The following is a 16,137-nucleotide window of genomic DNA, read 5'->3' on the forward strand; positions in this document are numbered from 1 at the left end:
ACCCAAAAAAGTGGGCTACGCTATTTGAGCAGTGACAGTACAACTGGCTTTTGTTGTCGACTTTGATGGCTGTGAGCAGTAGAAATGGCACTAAGTTAGAGGCCCTATCCCAGATTTCCAGGCCTGCTCTGCTCCTTGCTATTTGCACACCTTGTCAGGTGGTGCCTTTCTCTTTCTGAGCCCCATCTCTTCCCTGCCAGATAGCACAAAGATGATGTCATTTACCTCAGAGAGTTAGTAGGAAGATTTAACAAAACAATACATGTGAACATACTTTCTGGATAGTAAGACACACTCTCTGGAAGCTAGTTACTATTGTTGTTATTAAATTTAAGTAATTCTTATTAGTTTCTTAAAGGTAATTTTATATGTACTTTTTCTTAAAGCTTTGTCACAAATCGAGTTTTTATACATTTGGTAACAATTGTGTTATAGTAGCTTTTGGTCTCATATTCATATTTTTTCTTAATAACCATTGAATTTAGAGTTTTATGAAGCTCTATTGTAATATGGAATAAAAGGCTCATGTCGTTAATTGTTTGGAGACATGCTCCGCAATATAAAGCATAAGGCTTTAATACAGGAGTAAAATTCAATTTTAAAAAATCCTCGAAAAGGTCTCATCCCCTTCTAGCAGTAATGTACCTGCCATGCTTATATGCGTCATCTCAGTGCCAGTGTATTTCCATAGAAAGTAAGTGGTGTTTTCACGTGTTTGTCTTTTTTTCAAATCATCATAGAAGACAGTGGCATCGTACCTTTTTTTAGTAGTGAAATATTTTTGCCTCTGAGTATTATAATTCAATTTGTAAGCCACGACCCCTCATAAATTGCTGTTATCACTCTGATTAATAAAGAGCCAATTGGCCATTGCAGCTCCGTCACTTGGGGAATGACGAGGTCCACATCGTCTGGTCTGAACACTCCAGGGACTACCGCAGGGGAATTATCCCGACTGCCTTCGGAGACGTTTCAATCATTATTTACCCAGTGAAGAATCACATGTTCTTTATCGCGATTACGAAGAAACCCGAGGTACGTTTTCACCACATTATCACTCTGACTCATATAGCATTTACCATATGATTCACGGTTTTTGAAAAACAATGATATAAATATGTTAAAGGGGACTTTTTTCCAACTGGTGAGTGTCTCACATATATCTGAATTACAAATGCCATATGGAAATTCAGTATGAATTGGGATTTTTAGAGTATCTTTCCTCAGGAGCACAGAATTCTGTATTTTTATGTCTAGACTCTTTGGGAATTACAGTTTGAAGATATTCATGGTATTTTAAATGTTTTGAATTTAAAATTTTTTTTAATTTTAAAAAATGGTAATTTAAAATTTGGGACATATTGATTAATAATAATAAGAGTTGAATGAGCCCCATGTCACATCTAGCGTTTTGTGGATGGCTGTGGGTGTAGAATTCGACCTTGCATGACAAACAGGCACTGCTCACCAAGCCTCTGACTGCTGCTAATGGGGGTCAGTCCTGAAGGATTGCGAGCATGGCCGTGAAGAAAGCTAGGCCTCTGCAGCACAGCCCGCCCATGTGATGATTTTTAACAATTGAAGCACCTTGCCACAGAATCAATGTAGCCACATCAATTGGTATTGATCATGAGAATGGCTGGAACAATCCAATGGTTATGTGCTGTGTACTAAATTGGCTGCACTTTCGATCCTTGCCATGCCTTTAGTGGTATTTTAGTGGTGCTTTATATAGGGACTTGGTTTTGTGTTGGAATTATTAATAGGAGGGTTTGCTTTTACATTTTTTTTAAAGATTTTATTTATTTGTTTGACAGACAGGGATTACAAGTAGGCAGAGAGGCAGGCAGAGAGAGAGGAAGGGAAGCAGGCTCCCCGCTGAGCAGAGAGCTGGATGTGGGGCTCGATCCCAGGACCCTGGAATCAAGACTTGAGCCGAAGGCAGAGGCTTTAACCCACTGAGCCACCCAGGCGCCCCTGCTTTTACATTTTTAATTAAACATTTAGCATAGTTAAGTCACTTCTCAAGAAAATGACTTGGTGCTCCAGGTTGGTATTAAGTGTAATCTTCATTTTCATTCCAAACTGTTCTCTTGAAGGAACTAAAAGTTATCATTCTACATACTCTGTATTTTGATCTTTAAAATAATAGGTAACTGAGATTTCCTGGGATTTATAGCATAATCAAAAGTGTTAAAGTCATGCAGATTAAATGAGCTAAGAAGTGAAAGGTAGTTGGTATTTTGGAGGTATTATGCATGTATCGCATGGAGCACTGGGTGTGGTCCATAAACAATGAATTTTGGAACACTGTAAAAAATAAAAGTAAATTAAATTAAAAATAAAAAAGAAGTGAGAGGTGCTTCAAACAGTGGCTGACTCAGAATAAAAGCCATTTAAGTGTTAATTGCTGCTGTTGTTATTACCATTGCTGGTAATTTTTCAGTTATAGTCACTACTATGAAAATAGAATAAATAATAAATCATTTCTCGGACTAGACACAGTGTGGGTCACCTCCTGAATTCAGAAAAGCCCCACTCTGGCTGGTGAGAAGCCTGACATAAAGGGAACCCTCTTTTCTATTCAGGGAGTGAAGATGCCACAAGTTCTTCACACTAAATATTTGTGTTATCTTTGATTCATGTCTTTTTGTATAAAGTTTTCACTCTTGTATAAGAAAATGGCTCTGAGTACTAATAATGTTTGTGTTTGTCCGGGAAGAACACTAACTTTAAGAATTAAACTGAAAATGTTGATATTAGACAACCAACAGATTTAGTGTCCTATAGCTTCCAAATCAGCAAAACGTGATTCTTTATTATTTAGTATGGATTAACTGGCTTTATTAGTTCATTTTCAACCTGGCCCTCTAAAATGTCACTTACCATCCTAAAAATGTCACCATTATTTTTTGTGGCAAATAAAGAACATAAAAGGTATTTCAATTCACTTTTAACTTTCTTAAAAAGTGGTTTTTTAAAAAGGTATTACACTTCTAACACATGAAAACAAGTATTAACATACCTTTTCAAAATTTCTTTAGAAAATGTATGTAAGTTTTACAAATTTGGTCATAAATTTTGACAAGTTGAATTGAGCAAATCACTGTCTTAATATTTCAGTCCAAAAGCCTTCCCTTTAGGGAAGAAGAGAATAATAGCCAACTGGAAATTTCGTGTTATCCCCACATTTAAAGTACAAACCATTACAATGTAATAAAATTAATCCAGACATTTCCAGGGCAAGTGTGGCTGACCTTTTGTTCACCAACCACTGACCCCAGGGTGAATGCAAGAGGCTTGTGGAGGGAAAGTCTGTTTGTTTGGCTTCAGTCCCTGGTATTTAAATTGCATTCCCTAATCAAATGAAAAGGCTGTCCTCTCTATCAGGTTACAGAATCCATGGCAACATTTGGCCTTTTATATCCATAATGTTAGCCTTTTTGTTTGCATCTAAGTAGAGACACCTGGAGCAATGTTAACATTAACCGATTTAGCATTAATAGCTTCATTATATAAGAATTTCTGATCAGATAGCTGTTACTTTTGTTATATTGCTTCAGCTTGTATTGTTGTCATTTTTTATCTCCCTGCTTGGCAACCAGGCAATGATTTGCAAATTTTTTTTGTCTTGATTAATTAAGCAATATAATTATCAGTAACCGTGATGCAGTCTTTGCTCAACAAAGCTTCTGAGAGAAAACAATGGTAAGTCTGTTAGTATGAATGCATTCCACGCGTCCCAGATGCATGAGGATATTATGGACAATGAGGGGAAAGGCCGCCTGTGAGCGAGGACAAAGGGTGCCACGCAGACTCGACACACTGCACATACCGCCAGGGACATGCTGCGGGCTCCCTGGGACACAGACGCCTCGTTAGATTACAGCTAGTCAGCAGAGATTAATTCTCAGCCATTTGGTGCAATAATTTACCCATTCCCCAGTCTTTTAACTAGTGCTCCTCACTGTGGAAGTAAAGGCTTTGTACTCAAAAGGTTTATTTAACCTTGCCTACTTTTAGAGATCTCCACCAAAATCATTATTTTTGCTTAGAAATTGTATTGACACAGCTGCTTGAAGTTGAGGAATATTCCTTTGGAGGAAGACAGAATTATGCACAAGTTCCACGAATTGTAGGTAGATTAAAAGCATTCTTTTAGCACCTGTATATTTCATCTGAATATAGTATGACTCTGGTCTAAGTAAATTTATTTTACTGGTCTCTGGGCAGCCATACTTCTCTAAGAATAATTTTAATCCTTTTTTAGGAGGGGGGAAAAAAAAAACCTCATCAGTACACAAAAGTCCTGCTCATTGGGTAGAGTCATGCATATTCAAATTGTACTTTCATTCACTCAGCCTCATTAATAGCGTATGTAATAATGTAGGGCTATTTGTAATACAAGCTCACAGGCAGCATTGCTTCCAAGTCCTTTGAAATTTAACATATTTCGCTTTTTCATTCCATACACCTCCCTTAAATATACAAATTATGTGCCTGGCAGAATCTGCCTCCTCTTAATAATACACAGCGTTTGTGAAATGGTATGTTCAAGAAGTGTGGGCGTGCTGTATGAGCACAGAAAACCCTCGCGTCTGAGAGGGCTTGTTCACTTCTTGAGCTTTTTATTGAACTTTTAAAATAAATACATACATACATACATACATATATACCTGTGTATTCAGTAATGTGGTTCCATTGTGAAATTATTTTCAAAGTAAGTTCATCTCTGTAAATATTCACACAGTAGTATTTGATCATGAAAAAGAGATGTACTGTTGTCAGATTGCTGGGGGCTTTTTGTCATGGGAGACTTGCATATAGAGCAGAGCATGAGGGCTCGAAAGGGTTTGTTTAAATGCCCAACTTATTCTGCAGAAAAGGGGTTCCTAAAGCTTCCAAATCACAGTGAGAACCCATGTTGCATTTCTTTTTTCAGCAACTAAATATAATTTGGTATTCAAAACATTTGCTTTTATGAATTTGTGAAGGTAGGTTTTTATCTCCAGGTACGTTAGCATGTGGCTAGTGACTGTCCATCCAGAGGGCAGACATGCCAAAGCAGCCTTGACCCGGCGCAGTTAAGACAAGAGAAGGCTGAGTCCTCCTTATCACCTCAACCAGAATGTCAGTTTTATAAGTAAAAGACATGTTAATGTCCTCTAGACTCTCCTTACTTGGCCCTGGTAGATATGGGTAGGGGAGGAAAATAGATGATTCAGCCATTTCTGAGAAGTACAGGCAGGAAAGAATACCAGGATAGAGTTCCAGTTCTAGTTCTGCCACCAGCTGCCACGAGTGGGTACAGGTCTTAGGCAGGTCTCTTAATTTCTTTGGACTTTCTTTTTCCTCAGCTATAGCATTCAGGTTGGGGACCAAGTACTCTCTGCAGTCCTTTTCAAGGATTCTAGGTGCCCCTCTTAGATGATGGGCCCTGTTTGAGCCTCCTGTTCCTAGATGCCTGTCCTTTCCCTAAGTTGCTCCAACCCACCAGGTTGCTGTCAAGGTGGTATTTATCTCCCTTGCAGTTTCACAACTACTGTGAGTGTGTGAGCGTATGCGTGTGTGTGTGTATGTGTATTCTCATCCCTCTTCAGGAAGAGAGCTAGCCCAGGACCTTCACCTGGAGCCAGTGCCCAGAAATGCTGATGCACCAGAAATCACAAAAACATTTTTGCATGTGTAAGATGAAGAGTAGCCAGTACTGGCATCTCTGTTTGAAAGGAAATCTTTTACTAATGTGGCTTCATTATATATGGGATATGTTTGACTGCAGCATGGTTATGGAAATTTCTTTTTTTATTTCCTCTATGCAATTTTCTTATTTTTTTTTAAGATTTTATTTATTTATTTGACAGAGAGATCACAAGCAGGCAGAGAGGCAGGCAGAGAGAGAGGAGGAAGCAGGCTCCCTGCTGAGCAGAGAGCCCGATGCGGGGCTCGATCCCAGGACCCTGAGATCATGACCTGAGCCGAAGGCAGCGGCTTAACCCACTGAGCCACCCAGGCGCCCCTATGCAATTTTCTTAAATATTTATCTCAACCCCAACCAAATAACCTTCTTGAGATAAAGCATATCCTTTAAAATATTCTGGGAAATTCTCAGGGAAAGTAAATTGTTAACTTTTGAGTATGTGAAGAATCATTTATTCTAAAAGATAATTGAAAATGCTGAATAGCCAGAATTTACTAAAAGACATTATTTTTTTAAGTAATCTCTACATCCTACATGGGGCTTGAGCTTACATTCCTGAGATCAAGCATCACATACTCTACTGACTGAGCTAGCCAGGCACCCCAAAAATAGGTTATTAAATCTATTATCGCAATATGTTATTTGGGGAATTTATTATTATTGTTATTGGAGTTCTTTTAGTAAAGGAATGACGTTGAGAACTCTGTGAAAGGCATTTGTCATTTGCAGATGTTATATCAAAAACAAATTTCTTCTCTAATTCGTTGCCATTCCTAATTAGAGGAATTCCCTGGATACAAGGGATTTATATTATTTCTTTTGCCCAGTTTTTTTTTTTTTTGCCCAGTTTTTGAAAGACTGAGTCACCCACAAGCAGTTGCCAAAGAATAATAAAGCACATTTATTGATAAGCCCCAATACAGATGGAAAAAATCTATAGCCTATTATTAACTCCTAGCGCCTATTTTATCCTTTACAACAATTTGGCTATTGAGAATTCTCTCTCCATTGATTTACCTCAAAAGTTGACATTGTTTTACCTTTCTTTCAATTGGCCTTTGATATATACATCTCTCTCTCCTTTGCCTTAACATCCCTCCCTTGGCAGCCAGAGCCAGCCTGTGTAAATGCATGCTGAGTGGCAAACGGTAGAGCCTGCTTTGTGTCAAAAATCAAGACCATTCTTGTCCTCCATCTCTGAGCTACCTCAGTAGGGGTGGCCTCTGGGCCAAGAGATGGGGTGGGTTCTCCTGATTGTTCCATCAGGGTGTCAGAAGTGCACAGAACTCCTCTGCGACAAAGCAACAAGGTCCAGTGCCCCCAGAATTCAAGAATTTCTCCGGAAGCGTGTATTTTCTGTACTGTCCTTGATATCCATTAGTTTGTTGTTTGTTGTTGTGGGGTTTTGTTGTGTGGTTTTCTTCATGTGTACTTCCATCACAGCTACATCTCACTGATTATGAACTGCTTCTAGCGTAAGTCATAGGAAGAAGTGCACTTATTGTTTTAAGGAATGTATAAATTGTCCTAAGTGTGGTGTTGCCAAAAATAGGAAGAAAGGGCTATTCTTTTTTTCCTTATTTGTTGGGTGTCATTATTGCCTGGACTAGACAACTCTGAATAATTTTAGACTGAATAGCTCCTTGATTTTCCTCTTTGGAATTAAGGTGCCCACTCCCCCCACCTCCAACCCCAAGAGTACTGTCGTAAAAGGGAGACACTCATTATTTTTCATAATTAGTAAAACTAACAGTTTCATCCTTCTTTGCTCTTTTCTGAGTCTCCTCAAGTGTGACTATTAATCTGTGCTCTAGGTGCTGATCTCAAAATAGGTTTAGTCAATCTTTGCAGTTTTTACATGTCTGTGTTTTGCCTGTGGAGCCTTTTCTCAATCCCACCAAACAGAAGAAGAAGAAGGCATATAGCATCAGAAGTCTGTTCAGGTCCCTAGGACCATACTGTCACCCTTTCATCCTGGCCTTTCGAGCATCTTCATGAAGCAAAAAGATAGTCACAGCGGATCTCATTCTAGAATGTTCAGGGGCGCAACAGATTTGGCTAATGTCCAGTGGTCAGAGCCTCAGAAGCTGGAGGTCTTTTCTCACTCATTCAGGCAATGTATCTATTTGAGGCTCTTTCGTGCCAGATACTGTGTCAAGGGCTGGTGGTCTCATGATCCTGGAATCTCAGTTTTAGTAAGGTAGACAGCCAGTAAATAAGTAGGTAAATGGTTGACTAGAGACTTTCAGATAGGGGCTTTGGTGTTATAAAGAAGATAAAACAGATGGGCACCTGGGTGGCTCTGCCTTCAGCTCGGGTCATGATCTCAGGGTCCTGGGATCAAGACCCACATCGGGCTCTCTCTGCTCAGCAGGGAGCTGGCTTCCCCCTCTCTCTGCCTGCTTCTCTCTGCCTACTTGTGATCTCTCTCTGTGAAATAAATAAAATCTTTAAAAAAAAAAAGAAGATAAAACACAGTGATAGGATGGGCCAGAAGGAAACTTCTTTAATTCAGGTAGGGGAGATTCTAGTTTCCAGTCCAGCATGTAGGGAGCTTGGAAGTCATCACCCTCATCCTAACAACATGAAAAAAGCTAAACAAACTGAAAATCAACAGCTTTTCTTTGAGCCATCAAAGAATTAAAGTCACAAGGAAAACACTGTTCCCCAAATCGGAGAGACAGGCAGACACAGAGAATCATAACTTGCCATAGCAGAAACCCAGGAACAGAAACCCCTGGGGAATCAATAACAGAGTAGGAAAATGTCAACTCTAGTTGACCAATTGCTGGAGGCTCCATGTACACAGATTTGTGAATTAGAGTCAAGATGGGCCTGGTCTTTGGGAGACCCCCACCCTTCTCTGTGTTTTCCCTCTGGGAGCCCTACCACTTTCTCACAGTGAGGATTGGAGGGGGGAAAAAATCCTCATGCTTCAGCAGAGGAAGGGGAAAGAAGTCATTTTGAAATACACCTAGAGTGTTCTGTTCTTCTTAACCAGGCCTATCCTCAAGAGGAAGTGTTTTACCAGAGCTTTTACCTGCTGGAGTTTTACCAGAACCAAGCCAAGCTGGGGGAAAGGAAGCACCCAACTCGAGTTCCCTCTCACTTTGCTGTCTAAGGGGAAAGTGGGGAGGACACAAAAAAACAAAACTGAGGAGCACTTGTGAAGGTCATAGCCCAGAGATCCAGGCTCACTAAAAGACTGAGGTCTGATCATAGGTCTGTGGAACACTTCTCCCCCATACCTCATCACGACATCAAAGGACTTTTGTATAGTAACAACGGAAAGAACTGCACGTCTAAGACCTTATTTAAGAGGGACAACAGGGAGACAAAAACAGGAACATCCAAGGAGATTTTAGCTTTTCACATGATCATTGACAACTTCAACAGACAATAAGCACAGCTTAACTCCGAGAGAGACACACACAAAGCCTCACAGTAAAGGCCTATTTACTTTAGTTCCTTTTACATGATATATGATATTCAGCTTTCAACAAAAAACTGCAAGGCACACTAAAAGTCAAAAAAAAAAAAAAGCCAGTTTGAAGAGACGAAACAAACATTAGAATCAGACTCAGATTTGACAGATTTTGAAATTATCAGACCAGGAATTTTAAAATAACTATGATTAGTATATTAACGGTTATAATAGAAAAAGTAGACAGAATGCAAGAAGAGGTGACTAATGTAGCAGAGAAATGCAAACTCCAAGAATTAAAAGCAAATGCTAGAAATAAAAAACACTGTAACAGAAATAAAGAATGCCTGTGATAGGCTAATTAATCAACTGGATAACTGAGGAAAGAAACTGTGAGCTCGAAGATGAGTCAATAGAAACCTTGAAACTGAAATGCACAAGGCATAAAGGATGAAAAAACCTGAATTGGGGCGCCTGGGTGGCTCAGCCGTCACGTCTCTGCCTTTGGCTCAGGTCATGATCCCAGGGTCCTGGGATTAAGCCCCACATCAGGATCCTTGCTCAGCAATGACCCTGCTTCTCCCTCTCCCCACCCCTCCACTTGTGCTCTCTCTCTCTGTCTTTCTCTCTCAAATAAATAAATAAAATCTTTTAAAAAATAGCCTGAACAAAAACATTTAAGACCTGTGAGACAATGGTAAAAGGTACAGACCTAGTCCAAGAGGAAAAGAAAGGAATAGAAAAAATATTTGAAATTATAATTAAGTATGTAATGTATTTTAATATATAATTTTAATATACATAAGAATTTTTCAAATTAATGACAGATACCAAACTATGACTCCAGGAAGCATAGAAAATACCAAGTAGGATAGATACTAAAATACCTATACCTAGATATATCATATTCAAACTATGCGTTAGAAACTGAATGTTTGTGCCCCCAGAATTCATTTTTTGAAACCTACCCCTAGTGTGATGGTATTTGGAGATAGGGCTTTGGGGATGTGATTAGGTCATCAGAGTAAAGCCCTTAGGAATGGAATTAGTTATAAAAGAGACCCTGGACCACCTCTTACCACTTCCTCCATGTGAGGACGCAGAGACAGCTGTCTATGAACCAGGAAGCAGGCTATCACCAGACACCAAGTCTCTTGACATCTTAATCTTAGACTTTCCAGCCTCCAGGACTGTGAGAAATAAATTTCTGTTGTTACAAGCCACCCAGGGTATGACTTGTTATACCAGCCGAAACAGACTCAGACATACCAAAAATCAAAAACAAAGGAAAAATCTTGAAAGAAACCAGTTTAAAAATAACTATAGAGGAGCAAGGGTAAATATTAGAGTAGACTTCTCTTCAGAAATCATAAAAGCAAGAATCAAGTGGCTGAAAATAAAGTGTTGAGAAAAAGAAACCCATCAACATAGTATTCTGTATCCTTCAAAAGTGAAAAAATTCTCATACAAACAAAACTTGGGAAATTTGTGACCAGTAGACCCTGCCTTGCAAGAAATGTTGAAATAAATTCATCAAAGAGAAGGAAAATTATATAAATCAGAAATATAGATCTACTTTTAAAAAGAAGTGCTTTAGATAGAAATAAATGTAGATAAGTGAAATCTTTTATTTTTCTTATTCCTAATTGATCTAGCAGATAACGGTTTGTTCCAAATAATAATAGCAATCACGTATTCAATGATTGGATGAGTAATGAATGACAGCAATGGTATGAGGACGGAAGGAAAGAATTGGCAATACTCTGTTACGGGTACTTGTATTACCTGTGGAGCAGAATAGTGCTATTCGAATGAGGATTTGGAGTAGTTACAAATGTATATGTCAAACTCAAGAACAATCACCCAAAAAAAAAGTTAAAAAAAAAAAGTTATCATGGAGATGCTAAGAAACAAAAAAAACTGAAATTATATAAAAGGCTCAATTAAAATCAGAGAAGACAAGGGGAACCTGGGTAGTTTGGTCAGTTAAGTGTCCAGCTCTTGGTTTCGGCTCAGGTCATGATCCCAGGGTTGTGAAATCGAGCCCCATGTCGGGCTCTGTGCTGGGTGCACAGCCTGCTTAGGATTCTCTCTGTGAAGGCAGAAAAAGAATAGAAAGTGACAAGAGGAACAAGTGAAATACGCAAACAGACCTGGTAGATAGTAATCAAACTATATCAATCATCACCTTACATGTCAACAGTCTAAATATACCAATTAAAAGAAAAAACTCAGTGGATTAAAAGAAACTCTATGTTGTCTACAAGGAACCTACTTTACGTTATAAAGGCACAGATTAAAAAGTAAAGGGATGGAAAAAGATCCTACAGTAACACAGGTAAATAGAAAGCTGGACTAACTGTATCAATACCAGACAGAGCTGACTTCAGAACAAGGAAAATGATCAGGGATGAAGAGCTACATTAATAGGTGGGCAGAGAAAGCTCCCCCAGGGAGTGATATTTACACTCTCCAGGAGGTGACCCCAAATGGAGCAGGAGAGGCAGCCTTCAAGGAGCATCAAGCAAAGAGGACAGCAAGAGCAAAGTCCTTACAGAGGGCATGAGCTTGATAAAACTGAGAAAAGATGCCTACTGTGGCCAGAGTGGGAGAAGGGGGACAAAGAGGAAGACCGGGGGAGCTGAGTGCTTCCATGTCCCCAGGTGAGGACTCTGATCTTGATAAGCTTAGAAAGGCAGACAGTCTAACCACATTTTTCTCTGTAAAATAAAGATAAAGCATCAGCCTCATGGAATTGTGGGAATTACATACTGGCCTGTGAGCACTGAGCTCAGAACCTGGCCTAGCAGAGGGAGATTAGTAACAGTAGCCACAGCTATGGGGCTCATCATCAAAAATCAAATATTCCTGGGCTCTTCAGCCCCTTGTTCTGTGAGTCATTTGTTACTCTTTCTTAACACAGCCTATTAATTCCAAAATAGATCAATTAATTATGTATATTACTTTCATCTCAGTTACTAAGAATTATAGACTCCAAAGCCATCAAAGGAGAATCCCTGATAGGCCCAATTAATCCATCAGCCTACTTTAAAAGACATTCATGGAGATGCCATGATTGTTCCCTAAGGGGACTTTCTCCCTATTTGGAAATTCTTTTCCTGTGTCTACCCCAAGTTCTGCAGAATAGAGTTTAAGTGTGTTTTCACTTACTTTTTGAGGAACTAGCCCAAGTCCAATGAGTCATTTTTCCAATGGTCCCTCCTCAAAGAACATTGCCCCTCTGGTAATCTTGTGGAGCTGTGCATTCCCAGAGGACACTGCCATGCCTTCCCCTTTCCACATCTGTGCTTAAGCAAGGTCAAAACAGATTATCTTTAAGGGCTTTTCTATCTCTGCCATCTACGATTCCAGGACCAGCTACTGTTTCTCCCTCTGGGAAGTTCACAATCCTGTAGTGTGAACTTATGAACTGAAGGAGTATATTTGGACCCATAAAGTTAATCTTGAGATGTCAAAATTAGTGACAGGTAAATCATTTAAAAAATTGCATTGAAGTACAATAAATTTTCCACTGGAAAAAAAAAATAGCAGTTATAATATTTGCTGGAAAGACTGAGGAGTCCATAGACTGAAAATGTTGTTAAAATTTTATAAAAATAAAATGTGTTAAATTCTAAACACTCTCATGGGCTTTGTGGTTGCATAGGTCTTGTACAGATCAATTCTTCATGGAGAATCCCTTATGAAGGCAATTCTGGCTTTGGAAGAACAAGTCAAGCCTCTCCAGAGAATGTCCTTGGTCAGGACAGGCTATTCCATGGAAAGCCAGCTTTGGCCAGCTCAGTCCCCATGGCTGTTCTTCAGTCTTTTCATTTGCCTCTGAATGATAATGACGCTGCACACATTTCCCTAAGATACCTGTGGCAGAGCTTGCCAGTCCTCCCAAGTATGTAGTCCAGCCTCTCCTGCTTTACTCCCTTTAGTGGCCCTATCTCTGACTTCCCACCATGATACAAAGCAAGTCCCTCAGCATCTGGGTGCAGCCCTTTGCCTTGTTCCAGCCACAGTCTTTCTCTTTATTTACCTGTAATGCGTATAACACCAACTAATGCTTGGCTAGATTGGCACTTCAAGGAATACATTGTGGGAACACTGCTTTAGCAAAGAGAGCCAGTGCCACCTCACTGTTTCCTTCTTGTTTTATACCACCTGCTTGGAGTGCCCCTTTCTTCCCACAGGTCTCTGCTGATATCCACAGTCATGCCCACCTCCAATACAAAGACTTCTGTGGCTTCTCTCCACTAGCAGAGGACTCTCTGCAGCTCCAGAATGTTATATCTGTACCTGAACCAAAGCTTTTTTTTTTCTCTTCTCTCTCTTTTTTTTTTGTCTTCTTGAATACATATTTTCTCTCCCCTACAAACTGCTCATGTATAAGGGTTCTGACAAATTTACCTCTATATTCCTTTACAGCCCTTATCGGGGCTTTGATGAAAGCAGGCAAATATGTAACTATTAGACTGATAAAATCATGGGGGTGCCTGGGTGGCTCAGTGGGTTAAGCATCTGCCTTCAGCTCATGTCATGATCTCAGGGTCCTGGGATCTAGCACCACATCGAGCTCTCTGCTCAGCAGGGAGCCTGCTTCTCCCCCTCTCTCTGCCTGCCACTCTGCCTACTTGTGATATCCCTCTCTGTCAAATAAATAAGTAAAATCTTAAAAAAAAAAAAAACCTGATAAAATCTGAAATCTCTTCCATTTTGACCTAGAAAGATTCTATGTAGACTTCAAAATTTTCAGGAAAAATTTTAGAGTCCTTTATCTATTTTTCCCCCAAATGATCCTCTGTTATTTAGAGAATGTATCTGTATAATATGAAGATTAAAATATACAGAAATAAATATTCTCTTTCTCAGAAGTATATCTTATATTTCTCTTAAAGTTTTTACCCTTGTCTCAATATTGTATAGTTTTCCTACCTTGTCTCTCATTAGGACAGTAGTATTTGCAACCCACTTTAGGGATTAACATAGCATTTGAATGTTTCGGCCACTCTGTAAGGAGAATAGGGCATACCTCATCTTTCCTGGGCTCCAGATATATCCATGTACGTAACTGTAGTAAGTTACCAAGGGGACTTGGTTTCTTGGCAGCCAAACCAAGTCCAGAATTTGAATCTCAGCTGTTTTAAGAGTAGAAAAGTGTTCATTTTCACTTTCACCTCAGTATGTGGATGCTTATTCATGAACGCCTATTTACATGTGTGTGCTTCTCTGTTCACATCCTGTGTACACTTTGTGGCCACACATACGGAGTCCAGCAGAAACTTGAATGCTGTATCTCTGTGCTGTCACCCACCTCTTGCTTGATAAAGGTAATGCCAAAAAGCTGAGTGCAGAAATCCTAGTCATATCTTTGCTATGAACACACGCCCCCCCCCCCCCCCCCAGTTTTTAAAAGGGGATGCATAACTGGCCAAACTGGGTAAGTCAAGCCACCTGTTCTCTGCATTTATTGCTTTCAGTGTAGCTTGGATCTCAGGAGACCTGTATGTGGCCGTGTTCTGTTTCTGGAAGCTGGAGGTTATCCGTGAGGAACTTGAACGGAGCTCAGCTGTTCGTTGCCTTGCTTTGGAGCATCCAGATGTCTTGACTGAGTCCGTGAAAGATTAATTCCCACAGATCAAGTGGAGATTTCAGCTAGCTTTCTGTGTCCCAAGGATTCTCCTCTGTGCTGGCTTCCACGGCTGGACGCCTCCTTGTGTTGGCACACTAAGCAGTGTTGCAGCATGAACTTCAGTGCCATCCCCCCTCTGCAAAGAACTTTCTCTGTTTTCATGCTGGCTGGGCAAGACAACTTGGATGTGACAGTGTCCTGGCCTGCACCCAGGCCTGATAAGGAAAAAACCATTTGGGCTGCACTTTCTAGGTTTGTGCTTCCTTCTCAGATGTGCTTCCTTTAGTGATGGGAGCTCCACATGTGCCTCTTAACTTGCAGCTGGTGAGGAAATCTTACTAATCTCAGGCTCTGGTCATCATGCTAGGGGAGGCCAGTTGTGAGTCGTCCAGGAACTTTAGTTTGTTGTGAACACACATGCTCAACAGGGATGAAATGCTGAGTTAAAGTTCTGATTATTAATTGTATTAGCCTTTCTCCTAAGAACCAACTTTTGGTCTTGGTTGTCCGTATGGTGTATTTGTTTCTATTTTATTAAAGCCTACTTTTGTCCTTACTATTTTTTCCCTTCTTGTTTCTTTTGAGTTTATTTTTCTTTTGGATTTTAAATATTTCTTGAGACAGAGGTGTGTCTCATGAAGTTGAGGCTTTTATTCCTTGCTAAAAAGAGCATTTAATCCCACATATTCCCTCTCAGTCTGCTTCAACATCTAATATCCACTCTTCTCATGACTATTTAGCCTAACATTTTTAAATAAGTATATTTCTTGACTGCTGAGTTATTTAGAAGTATCTTTCTTGATTTCTTTTTTTTTTTTTTTTTTTTTTTTTTTCTTGATTTCTAATCTTAGAGATTTGTCCTGGTTATCCTTTTGTTGCAAATTTTTAACTTATTAGTTCTTTGGGCACAGAATTAAGATTGTATGATTTTAACCCCTTGAAATTTTCAGAGACTTGCTTTATGACCTAGAATAGGGCTTAGCAAACTTTTTCTGTGAAGAACCAGGTAGTAAACGTTTTAGGCTTTGTGGCCCATACAGTGTCTGTCACAGCTACTCAGTTCTTTTCTGTGTGAAAACAGGTATAAACAGTATGTAAGTGAAGGTTTATGGCTCTGTTCCAGCAATACTTTCGTTTTAGGCTGATTTTGAATTTCATATAATTATTATATGTCACAAAATATTTTTATCAACCAGTTATAAAAGTAAAAACCATTCTCAGCTTACAAGCTATACAGAAAAGTCACCAGGCTTGGAATCAGGCCACATAAGGCTCTACTTGTGGCTCCTTGGCCTAGAATATGGTCATTATGTTTTTAAGATTTTATTTGATTATTTATTTATTTATTTATGAGAGAGAGACAGAGTGAGAGGGAGC

The 16,137-nt window shown here is 39.5% G+C and overlaps 1 protein-coding gene across 7 annotated transcripts in view; it reads left to right on the plus strand.

The window, feature by feature from the left end:
- RALGAPA2 (Ral GTPase activating protein catalytic subunit alpha 2) overlaps window positions 1–16,137 on the plus strand; it is a 320,063-nt gene that overhangs the window by 217,099 nt on the left and 86,827 nt on the right. For all 7 annotated transcript variants that reach the window (XM_047743681.1, XM_047743679.1, XM_047743680.1 and 4 more), the window contains one exon: window positions 877–1,035. In XM_047743681.1, coding sequence (XP_047599637.1) covers window positions 877–1,035 — 159 coding nt within the window. The remainder of the gene's footprint in view (window positions 1–876; window positions 1,036–16,137) is intronic.

The sequence above is a fragment of the Lutra lutra genome, chromosome 9 (assembly GCF_902655055.1).
Source record: "Lutra lutra chromosome 9, mLutLut1.2, whole genome shotgun sequence".
Taxonomy (NCBI): domain Eukaryota; kingdom Metazoa; phylum Chordata; class Mammalia; order Carnivora; family Mustelidae; genus Lutra; species Lutra lutra.